General features: G+C 35.1%; 1 protein-coding gene across 1 annotated transcript in view; it reads left to right on the top strand.

Annotated features, from left to right (window-relative positions):
• KIF20B (kinesin family member 20B) overlaps positions 1–12,612 on the top strand; it is a 77,888-nt gene that overhangs the window by 55,368 nt on the left and 9,908 nt on the right. Inside the window, exons 23-28 of the mRNA XM_080823448.1 lie at positions 1,085–1,210; positions 2,082–2,209; positions 3,599–3,754; positions 8,554–8,730; positions 10,371–10,481; positions 12,392–12,589. Of these exons, the coding sequence (XP_080679574.1) occupies positions 1,085–1,210; positions 2,082–2,209; positions 3,599–3,754; positions 8,554–8,730; positions 10,371–10,481; positions 12,392–12,589 (896 nt within the window). The remainder of the gene's footprint in view (positions 1–1,084; positions 1,211–2,081; positions 2,210–3,598; positions 3,755–8,553; positions 8,731–10,370; positions 10,482–12,391; positions 12,590–12,612) is intronic.

Genomic DNA, 12,612 nt, shown 5'->3' with positions numbered 1-12,612 from the left:
AAAAATAGGTTGGAAGAGGGAAGGGATTCTGTGAATAAACTTCTATTAATTACATAATCTAAATATATTTGTAATCATGCTTTTTGAAAGAAAGTTTAGATAATAATACCAAGACTCCTTTAATCCTAGGAGGAATTCTGTTTTATTAGCATTCCTGGCAGGTTATATAAATGGACAGAAATAATGAAAATCACTCATATAATTTTTTTCTTATTGCTTTATTCAATTTGTCTTTATTATTTTCTTAAGTTTGCTATTTATGTGCACCTTGAGGAAAGCAGTTTTTGGGATTTTTGTTATTTTTAATATTTAGTGACCTGAGGTTGAATTACATGCATTTATAGATTTATTACCTCTGACACCAGTAATAGTTTTGGTTAGGTGTCTGAAATGCGCTCTTCTACAAACCTGGCCATCACCAGAGGCAATAAAATAATCTTTCTGTTTTGCCTCTTTCTAGCAGACAGCATTAAAATGGAATTGCTTATAAGTCACTATGGTTGTCATTTTTTAAGGGCCAGAAACAATTTTGGTAGGGCTAGTAGCACAGTCATTCCGGAAGAGCTGCTTTTAAAAATACTAGAAGTAGATTTTTGGCTTTGGAAATTTTTGTAGAACACATAATTACTTGAGATTAAAAAAAAATAGTCAATTTGAGATTGAGCCCTTTTTGTTCTTAGGAGGTAAACATTTTGCTTTTGGTTTGAGCGTGTTAACACTGTTAATAAATGTTTTGCCAAGTAACATTTTTTCTAAATCCCAAGATTTGTGTTTATTAGTATTACAAGTTTAATATTATAAAAAAAAGTGTTAATGTTATCCGAAGAGATTGTTTTTCACCATCCTTCCATCCTTGCAATCATTCAGGTATCTATCTGTACGACAGATACTTATTTGGTGCTTCATATCTGCCAGTACTGTTCTAGCCTTCGAGGTGCCACAGTGAACAAGACGAAGCTTCTGTCTGCATGGGGCGCAGATTCTATTATGGTTAATAAAAGTGTATTTTAATTTTGAAGAACTCAAGTCGGGTATCTAGATATAGATGTTAGTAGCTTTTAAAATGTTCTCCCTGAATTTTTAGATCTAAATGTTAAAGAAAAAATCATTGAAGATATGCGAATGACCCTGGAAGAACAGGAACAAACTCAGGTGGAACAGGAGCGAGTCCTTGAGGCTAAGCTAGAGGAAGCTGAAAGACTGGCCATGGGTAAAACAAGACTGCTTAAATATCTCCAGACCTACTTGCCATTTTGTGTATTTCCCTAGATTTCTTTCCTTTTTAAAAGTTGTTTAGTATTTTTTTTAAGATTTTATTTATTCATTTGACAGAGAACAGTGAGAGAGGGAACACAGCAGGGGGAGTGGGAGAGGGAGAAGCAGGCTCCCCGCCCACCAGGGAGCCTGATGTGGGGCTCCATCCCAGGACTCTGGGATCATGACCTGAGCTGAAGGCAGATGCTTAATGACTGAGCCACCGAGGTGGCCTAAGTTGTTTAGTATTTGCAATAATTCATAGTGAAAAAGTATTGGTGTGTTTTTGGAGTGTCCTATCACTTGCTATTTTCCAGTGTGATGAAAATTGTTTTATCTAAGTAAAACCATGCATAGTAAAGAAGGAATAAGGGTACTTTCATAATAACCAGATGGTAACTTACAGTGTTTCCCAGACATTAAAAACGAATTTTCAACTGAGTTTCAGCTCTGTCCGGCTTCTTAGTATCATCTTGTATGTTTATCTTGGTAAATACTCTGATTGCATCCTTCAGAATACCATCACAGTTTTTTTGATTTTTGAGAACCATGTGAGATTTCCTGTATAATGAAGATTGAGATGTGTTTATACTGTATACTCTGAACACTGTTCAGTGAGCTCCTAAGAGGTCCTCATACTTACTCTTCTCTGGGCATTTTATAAGAACTCTTCAAAGTGCAGCCCTTGGAATTGTCTCAATTCTATCTGTGTTTATGTTTTTCTTCTGGTCTCTACTGATTCTTGTCTGTATCTTATGCCGTATGTATCTCTATATGGTATAACTTTTGCATGTGCTTTAAAAAATAATTTTATGTTTTCAAATTAGAATTGGAAAAATGGAAGGAAAAGTGCAATGATCTGGAAGCCAAAAGTAATCAAAGATCAAACAAAGAACTTGAGGATAACACAGATATACTTAGTGAAAAGCTCGGTAAGCTTCAGGATGAGTTACAGGTACGATTTGATGTATGTATGTATCTAGCCATGGTATTTCTTATGAGAGGAGAATTCAGCAAATACTTTAAAATTAATTTAAATATGGGGGAAACATTACCTGGGAAATGTTAACATATAGGTATAATTTTTCAGTACACATTGAGATGACATTGGGGCGGAAATTTCCAAGATACAAACCACTATTAGTGCCAATGAAAATACAGTGGTCGGGTCTTCTCTTTTATATTCTATATATTTAATTCTTGAATCACTACCTCTTATATGTTTGTACCTATTTTTCTACTCCTTAAACTTCTTAGTTCTCAAATTCTGCTATGGAAAAGAGGACTTTTAGGAAGAGTCTTTTGTATATAATCATTTTAATTTTCAGTTAAAAATTTGGAAAAGAATACAGTTGTGTATCTGGACACTGGAATATACTTGAAACTGTATTATATAAAGGATATTCTGTTTTGCATTTGTATTTTTTCCATGTTCAATTCTAAATACTGTATAGAATACAACATATGGAGAAAATATTTTTTAATGGGGTTTACCAAATACCACTTAAAATTTTATATGTTTTATTAAAAGGAACTAGTTTTGAAATTGAAGAAAGCATAATAGTGATTTTAAAAAGTTGGCTGCATCTAAATTATTTTCTTAAATTCATGCTTTATGTAATCAGATACTGAACAAATAAAAAAAATGCTTTCTTTTGTTAACTATTAATTATATATTCTAGAATTTACCCTTCCTATTGGGAAAATCCCAAAGCAGATAGAACAAAGTAAATACTCCATTATTTATGAAAAAATATTAGCTATATTGGGAATGTTCATATTAAAGAGTATTGGTTTATTTTATGTTCTTCTCAAATGATTAATCACATAGATTATAAACTTTGTAATTCTGGAATGGAAATTACTGATCAGCTATATCCTCAGTCTAGCCATTCCCAGTATTCCTCAGATTCATGAATGTCCTGTTGCACAAGTTATTTTTTGCTTGGCATCCCGTCTACCCAGAATTATTTTATTTTTAAAACCATACAATTAGAAATGACCATCACAAACCAAGGCTTTTTCTTTTCTGGCATTAAGAAGACTTGGGTCTTTATAACTATTTCAGAAATAGAAGTTGTTTATTTGTTCTTAAGGTCACTGATGAAGGAGAGTCAAATGGTTTATAAAAGTCCATTTAGAAAAGGAAACAAGCAGTGTTCATTTTATAACCCGAAATAAACTCTGATCTTATCATTGTTTAAGGAAAAACACTTATTTTTAATTTTCAAAAAGGTAAAAAAGTGATAGGTTATATGATATGTTTTAAAAATAAATTTGTTTACTGTTGCTTAAGTATTATTTAAGCATGTGATAGTTACTTGTATTATTTTTATATACATAGGAATGTGAACATAAATATAAAGCCGATAGAAAGAAATGGCTAGAAGAAAAAATGATGCTTATCACTCAGGCAAAAGAAGCTGAGAATCTTCGAAACAAAGAAATGAAAAAATATGCTGAAGACAGAGAGCGTTGTTTAAAACAACAAAATGAAGTGGTTTGTAACAATTATACTTTATCTTTGATGTATTTCACCATCTTCGTTTGTTTGTTAAGTTTATCCCTGAGATTTTTACCCATCTTTACATGGTTGCCTGATTTTCTCGCTCTTTTAAAAGACAGTCTGTTTGTAAGATAACTTTTCTGTCCCAATTTTGAAGTTCACTTACGTTCTTATTTTAACTTTCTTCAGTCCGTTTAGCAAGTTGGGAAAATGCCTAATTACATCTTAGTATCTAGATGCAGAGCTTAAACATCTCTTTCTTTTGATTGCTACAGGGTGAACTCTATTATAAAATTTTGCATTGTGAACTGTAGATTCCATTAATATGGTGTATGTTATCTCATAAGCTGATTTTTTTAAAAGATTTTATTTATTTATTTGACAGATAGAGATCACAAGTAGGCAGAGAGGCAGGCGGAGAGAGAGGGGGAAACAGGCTTCCTGCTGAGCAGAGAGCCCGATGTGGGGCTCGATCCCAGGACCCTGGGATCATGACCTGAGCCGAAGGCAGAGGCTTTAAGCCACTGAGTCACCCAGCTGCCCCTCATAAGCTGATTTTATCAGGACTTTTAATTAAAAAGTCATTTATGGGTGCCTGGGTGGCTCAGTTGGTTGAGCATCTGACCCTTGGTTTGGGCTCAGGTCATGGTCTTGGGGTCATAAGATCGAGCCCTTTGTTGGTGTCCACAGTAAATACGGAGTCTGCTTGAGATTCTCTCTGCCTCTCCATCCCTACCCAAGCTTGTGCTCTTTTCTGTTTCGAAAATAAATTTTAAAAAATTTTTTTTTAAAATTTTTATTTATTTATTTGACAGACAAAGATCACAAGTAGGCAGTGGCAGGCAGAGAGAGACGGGGGAAGCAGACTCTCCGCTGAGCAGGGAGCCCGATGCGGAGCTCAATCCCAGGATGCTGGGATCATGACCTGAGCCGAAGGCAGAGTCTTAATCCACAGAGCCAACCAGGCACCCCTAAAATAAATAAAATCTTAAAAAAAAAGTCAACTAAATAGTTTCTTGAAGACGATAGGTAGAAATACCCCTCAGTTTTTATTTTTATCTTGAGTAGCTATAGCTCTTAATAGCAATTCTTAGCTTGTTTTTCCTCTCCTGTTTTAATTGACTGCTTAGTCTGTTTGACACCATATGTTGCCAACAGAAAAAAGAAGTTAAAAGGTATTGTTGGTCTTAGGAAAGCTATTGTGTAACACATTGACACTATCTTTAAATGAAAAGCTGATTTTCTCCTTTCAGTAGTAGTAAGTTGGCAGTATCACATTATCGTTGCTGGTTATTTTTGTTTGTTTATGACAGAATTTTATAGATAATAGCTGAGCTTCCCTTTAAAACCAAGATATTAATTTTCAGTAAGTTAAGGGTGATTTTCCCCCTGATTTTTAAAAATAATTTTACCTTCTTATTTTGAAATCATTTTATTTACAGAAAAGTTGCCAAACTAATTCAGAGTTCCTCTGTACTTACCACTAACTTCTCCTGATGTTAGCACCTCACATCACAATAGTATAATGATCAAAATCAACAAATTAACATTATTGTATTTCTGTTCGCTAAATTGTGGACCATATTAGAATTTCATGGATTTTACCACTATTATCTTTTTCTGGGTCCAGGGTCTCATCTATAATACTACATTACATTAGTTGTCTTGTTTTTGTTTTTGTTTTTTGTTTTTTTAAGATTTTATTTATTTACTTGAGAGAGAGCTAAAGAGAGAGAGAGCCTGAGCTGGGGAGAGGGACAGAAGGAGAGGGAGAAGCAGAGTCCCCGCTGAACAGAGAGCCCAATGTGGGGCTCAATCAGAAGACCCCAGGACCATGATCTAAGCCAAAGTCAGACGCTTAACTGAGCCACCCAGGTGCTCCCTAGTTGTCATTTCCTTAGAGTCTTGACTCTTTGTCATAAACTAAATCATGGAAGACTAATAACTTGTCATTACTACAGCTCTGAAATGGCAATATATTTCATGTCCCAATTCCACATGATTGAGTGTATCTTCAGAAAATGCGTTGAGCATGATTCTCTGATGCTGCATTTGTCTTAATAGGAAAGGTTGCTGCTAGTTCTCTGCTCCTGTCCCATAGCCCATCATACTTTCCTAGGCAATAGTAAGAGGCAAGAAGTGGAATCAAAACTGTTGGCACTGTCCGTCACTCCAGCACTAAACCAGTAATACAGCTATTTTCTTTTCCCAGTCAGTGATCCCTCTGGCAGCAGTGCTAGCAAGTAAACCTACATTAAGTTGTTTTGTTTTTCTTTTTAAGAGCTAGAGAGCATAATTGAGAGGCAGGGAGGGAGGAACAGGCAAAGAGGGAGAGAGAGAATCTGAAGTAGGCTCTGCACCCCATGAGGAGCCTCATGACCTGAACCAATATCAAGAGTTGGAAGCTTAACTGACTGAGCCCCTAGGTGCCCCAAAACCTGCTTTCAGTTTTTAATCCTAGAGAAAGCCAGCTTCCTTCTTTCTCCCATATATTTCTTTGCAGTCATACCTAGGATGTATATCCTGCCATATTAAGGTATAAATTGTTAATTTGTAAAATTGTCACATGTAATGCAGTAAACCACAGTAAATAAAACTAACAATAATTCCGTGAACTGTTGTAAAGTCATTGTCCACTTAAGTACCACCCATTTCAAGAAATAGAACATTACCAGCCCCCCCCAGGGAGCTCCTCTTCTATTTCTTTCCCAGTGGTAATAACTATTCTGTCTTAATGTTGTATTTTAGTTTTGGCCAGTTTTGACTTTTATGTAAATGGAATTATGCAGGATGCATTTGTTTGTACCTGGCTTCTTTCAGCATTATGTTTGTGAGAATTACTCATGGAATTACTCCATTTTCATTACTGAATATTGCTGTGTATGAATATACCATGGCCTCTTCATTTTAATACTGAGGATATGCAAATTATTTTCTGCTTTGAGATATTACGTGTAAATTCTCCTATAAACATTTTTATAAGTTTCTCTCAGTCACATGTGCACGCATTTCTCTTGCATAGTTAGCTAAGAATAGAAGTGTTGGATGATAGGGTATACGTGTGTCGAACTCTGGTAGAATGTCAGATTGGTTTTAAGAGTAGTTATACCCATTTATACTCTAATTAGTATTAGAGTTGCTGTATATTTTAAAAAATGTATTATTGGTCATTTTTTATGGTTTTAATGTGCTTTTCCCTGAGTATTAATGAGGTTGAAGATTATAGGGCCCTGTACCTTTTTCCTCTTGGATTATCTGGCTTTTTCTAGTTGATATGTAGGAGCTTCTTACACTTTCTGGATAGGAACCTTCCTATCCTTGTTATGTGTTGCAAGTACCTTTTTTCAGTTTCTAGTTTACTTTTTATTCCCTTAATGCCTTTTTATGAATATGAGTTCTTAAATATATTTTAGTTCATTTTCCTGATCTTTTCCTTTATTAACCCTAAAGACATGAAGGTGTTCTCTTACACTTTTTCCTGTATAGGTTTTTACCTTTCATATTTTGATTCTAGTATTTTTTGTATTGGAGTGAGTTAGGCATCAAGACTAATTTTTTAATGTGGATTACTAATTTTCCTGGTAGTACTTATTGACAAAAAGTGCCACTGCTCTGGCACTTCTGTCCAAGGATTACTTTTTGTATATGGTATGAGATTGGGATTGGGGTTCTTTTTTTTTTTTTTTTTTTTCATTTGCCTGTTGTTCCAGCATTCTTTTTTTTTTTTTTAAAGATTTTATTTATTTATTTGACAGAGAGTGAGAGAGATCACAAGTAGGCAGAGAGGCAGGCAGAGAGAGAGAGGAGGAAGCAGGCTCCCTGCCGAGCAGAAAGCCCGATGTGGGGCTCGATCCCAGGTCCTTGGGATCATGACCTGAGCCGAAGGCAGAGGCTTTAACCCACTGAGCCACTTAGGCGCCCCCCCAGCATTCTTTACTGAAAAGACTGTCCTTTTCTCCACTGGCTTATTTTGGTGTTATCGTAGAATGTCAATTGACTGTGAGCTTGTAGACCTTCTTTTCTATTCCACTGATCTCTGTTCCTACCAGTATCACATTGTCTTGATTATTATAGTAGTCTTGAAATGACAGTGTATTTGTTCCTACTTTGTTCTCCATTTTCAACATAATTTTGACTATTCTAGATCATTTGCATTTTCATATAACTTTTACAGTGAGCCTTCCCATTTCCATACACGTGTACTCTCACCTGCCTGGATTTTGATTGAGATTGTTTTGACTTTGTTTAGATCTATTTAGGGAAAACTGACATCTTAACAATATGGAGTCTTTTGATCATTGAGCACAAATTATCTCTCCATTTATTGATGTGTTTTTCTTTCAGCAGTGTTTTGTGGCTTCTCATATTTAGGTCTGATGCATATTTTCTTTAATTCACCACTATTTCATGGTTTTAGAACTCACTGAAAATGGTATTTCAAATTTTCATTTCTCTGTTGTTTGTTCCTATTAGTTTTGTCATTTGCTTGACTGTAATTTTACCCTCTCATTTCCAAAATACTGGGGGAAATGCTGGCATTAGTTTAAAAACCATAACTGCTTTTTGAAAAAGTGACCAATAAGCTGATTTTCGGAATGAGGGTGGGATAAGGATAAATACAGCATGTGGGCAGTAAATATGTAAAGGCATCGTGTATTTTGTTTTACAAGTAAATATTTTATCTAGCCTTAACTATGTAGTTTGTTACATGTCTTATTCATAGTTGTGTTATTTCTAGTAAAAATTTCAAAAAAATTCTTACTTTCATAATGTTTTCTTTATTTTCTGGTTAGGAAATACTTACAGCACAACTAGCAGAGAAAGATGAGAATCTTCAGAAGTGGCGAGAAGAACGGGATCAACTGGTTGCAGCTTTAGAAGTACAGCTGAAGGAACTGATCTCCAGTAATATCCAGAAAGATAATGAAATTGAACAATTAAGAAAGATCACGTTGGAGCCTCATGAAACAGTGAGTAGAATCTTATCCTTATCTTTCAATGCCTTTTTTTTAATTGAACACAGGAATTTTTCACAATTTACTTGATTAATTCTCAGGAGATAAAAAAATAAGTTTCAATAGATCACAGAGGAATCAGAGTTGGAAAAGTTATTTGGGTAGTTATTATGTATGTCATGTTTTCAGAGTTTTATCATTATGATTGATTTGCCAGTGACCAACTGAGAAATAGTACTTCCTCAAATATTTTGGTCATATCTTTCAGGTAGCGTAATTAGAAAATAAACAATTTGTGATTTAGTCCCTCATCTACCTCTCAAATGTGGAAATGTGATTCAACCTGAACTCTTGGTAATATTTAAATACTTGGGCCCACCCTAACAACTATATAGTTGACTATATAAAGATATTAATTGTTTTGAAAATGAATTGTTTTGATAGTGACTCACGATGGTGAGTCATTCAGGAGTTACTTTTGTAATATTACATTAGGGTTGGGAACCCTGCATGGAGAGAGGATTGCATTTCACAGATAGCTACTTCCTGGTGTAATCGAATCAGGGTACATCTGAAGCTAGTCTTTCCAAAATAAATGATCAATGCTTAAAAATCCGCTGCCTCCAGACAATAGGAAGATAAATGTATGTGCCTGTCTGTCACAACGAAAGACTTCATGATTCTAAGAGGACTGCTAAAAAAAAAAGAGGTAGTAGCACATGGTATAAACAGTACAGACTAGAAACAGAAAAACTAGGTGTGTGTTGCTGTCACTGTGGTTTCAGGATCTTTGGGAAAATTACTTAATACATCTGAACGTCTCTAAAACAGAGATGGTAATGTCTTCCTAATTGTGAAAATTGAGAACATTTGCAAAACAGCACAGTTTTTACCACAGTGGATGTCAATACATGCTAGTTGTTCCATATTGTGGATTCGGTATAACCTTTTTTATTTGGGTAGGTGACATAAGGGATATATATGACTTCTGCTTTTGATGGCAGTTGTGAGAAGGCAGAATTTTTCAAGTGGTGGAATTGTGGAATTTATCAAGTTTATCAAGGTGGAATGGTGGAATTTATCAAGTTTAAAAATATAATCTGATACTTCTTTATAGATCCCTTAAATAGAGTATAGGAATAGAACATACCCTATGACTGAGAAAAAGGGATGAGGTGTGCAGCAAGAAAAGGTTTAGTTATCAATATGGTCTTTTCTACTCTGATACTGTAGTTGCATTCTCAAGAATCCTCAAGTTTTTCGGAATGGTGTTGTCAGATCTGTTGCTGGGGTTCCAGCACTTCCAACTTAATACAGACCTTGGCCATGTGATTTTACATCTCTAGGTTTCGGTTTCCTCATCTAGAAAGTAGGAATGATGATTCTTGCCAAATCTAGCTGAGAGAGTTGGAATGAAAGTAAAATGAGAGAATACACTTAAAATTTTGAAAATTGAAAGTAGTCTTTTAGATTTCTCTTTCATTCAGTCCCAGAGGCTGGCAAGTTTCCCAGCCTTTCCTAAGTCTCTGAGAATGAGAGGAGGAAGTCTTTCATTACTTCCATGATTTAATCCACCCAAATCTTGATTTTCTTTTCTTTAGGTGAAGTGTTTTAATCCATATTTGGTTACAATGGCTTGTTTTAATATTTCTTAGGAAGAACAAAATGTCGGTATCAAGCCTACACATATGAGTTCAATGGATCCTGGCAGAGTTGAAACGGAACCTCAGTCAACAAGTTTTGAAGTTTCTAGGAATGAGGTAGAGGTGGGCATTTGGTAACACAGTCCACTTTTTACCCTCTTTACAGTGACTGTTAGTTAGTAAATAACACTTGCAAGTTTAATCAGTTGTTGTAAGTATCTTGCTGTGCAGTTACGTGTATGTGCTCTTGGCTTTGGGAAGGAAAACCTAAAGCCTTTTGAGAAGTGAAATTCTTTTGGAAGATTAGATCCCCAAACGGTATTAATCTCTTCTCAAAATGATACTTATTGTAAACAACAGATCTGTTATTATAAACAAACTTGATGGTCAGAAATAGGAAATCCTACAAAAGATAAAACATGGATGATGTCCTCATAAGATGTCCTTTTAATATGCATTCTATTCAGTTTTTTTTTTTTTTAAATCGTACCCATTTAATAACTTTGTCACCATATCTCAGGAATTCACGGTGATTTTCCTTAATCTGCAGTGGGCTTAGGGTTCTATGAATCACTTTGGATAATAGATAAGAGTCTTAGATTACATATGAAATAGATAAAAATTCTATGTCACTTAAAGTTTTGAAGACAAAATTCCTTTTTTGCATTTGTTTTTTAAACACATTTGCAAGTTTTCAGTGTTGGTTGGGAACATTGCTAAATACTGAGAGTACAAACATAAGGCATGATCGCCATCCTCAAGGAGTAAAGAATGTAATAAGATAGATGCCTAAATGACTGCTTGTTTGACTTTATCATGTGGGCTAAGAGTCATGAAGAGTGCTAAGAAGGAACATTGCCTGAGAGGAGGATATGATGAATTTTGCCTGAGTGGTTGTGGATGTGGGTTAGAGAAGGTAACATCATAGTGGGTCTTGAGGTGAATAGATTTTACCGAGCTGTGAATAGGAAGAGAGGGGTATCTTAAGCAGGAGCCATTTCTTTTCTCTTGCCCTTTCTTTGATAGTTTTTGGTGGAATTTCAGATAATTAGCATTGGCCTTAGAGACTAAGATCATATCATTTGAAGAAAAGTTTGAAGTTAATTCATAAACAAGATTAATCTTGATTGCAAAGGCAGTTATATATGGAACATTTCTTTATAAATTTATGTATAAATTTATGTATGTTTATACAACTATATATATGCATACATAAATTTATGTCCTAAACCTCCTGATTCCAATTCTTACTACGAATTCCAAAAGTTATTGTGTATTCTGGGGAATGGTTTTGTTATGCTGGTTTGTATATTTTCTTGCCTTTATGAAATCAATATGCTCTGTTTTGCTTAAAGTCTAAAATGATTCATTCATAGAGCTGATAGTTGATTCTGGGAGCTTAGCTGGACCTATATGTGGCCTCTCCCTGTGGCTTGGGCTTCTCACAGCACAGTGGCTGCATTCTGAATGAGACATTTTGAAGGGGGAATGAAAATAACTTTTCAAAGAGGACAGGATGGAAGTTATAGGCTTCTTATGATTGAGCCTCAGAACGATGATGTTATTTCCACCACAACCTGTTGGCCATGGAAGTCATTAAGATTCAAGGAAGGGGAATGAGACTCCATTTCTCAATGGGAAGAGTAACAAAGAATTAGAAGCCAATTTAATCTACCTTAACTAGGGTGCTTATTAAAAATCCTAGACTCTTTCCTAGGAGATTGCTGATTTAGTAGGTTTGTGGTAGGGTCCAAGAATCTTTTAAACAAATTGTCTAAATTATCCTTATGATCATACAAGTTTGGGAAATACTGATCTCTGTTTCCTTGGATTTTAACATATCATGTATAAACCTGGAGAGGGTAGATCATAACTTCATCTTTCTATCCTTGCTGTGGTTAATTTGACCCAGCACTCTTTTAATCTTTTCCAATTCAATGTCTCTGATAGGTATTTGAAAGAGTTAATTCTTGGTGATTCATGAATTCATATTCTGCAAATAAGATTTGTCTTTCTTTTTAATTCTGTTGTAGGATGGCTCTGTAGTTCTTGACTCTTGTGAAGTGTCAACAGAAAATAATCAAACCACTCGATTTCCAAAACCTGAGTTAGAGATTCAATTTACACCTTTACGGCCAAACAAAATGGCAGTGAAACACCCTGGTTGCACTTTACCCGTGACGGTTAAGATTCCCAAGGCCCGGAAGAGGAAGAGTAATGAAATGGAGGAGGTAAGTACTTAACTAATGAGTAA

The sequence above is a fragment of the Martes martes genome (genome assembly GCF_963455335.1).
Source record: "Martes martes genome assembly, chromosome: 14".
NCBI lineage: Eukaryota > Metazoa > Chordata > Mammalia > Carnivora > Mustelidae > Martes > Martes martes.
This window is presented reverse-complemented; position numbering and strand designations above follow the sequence as displayed.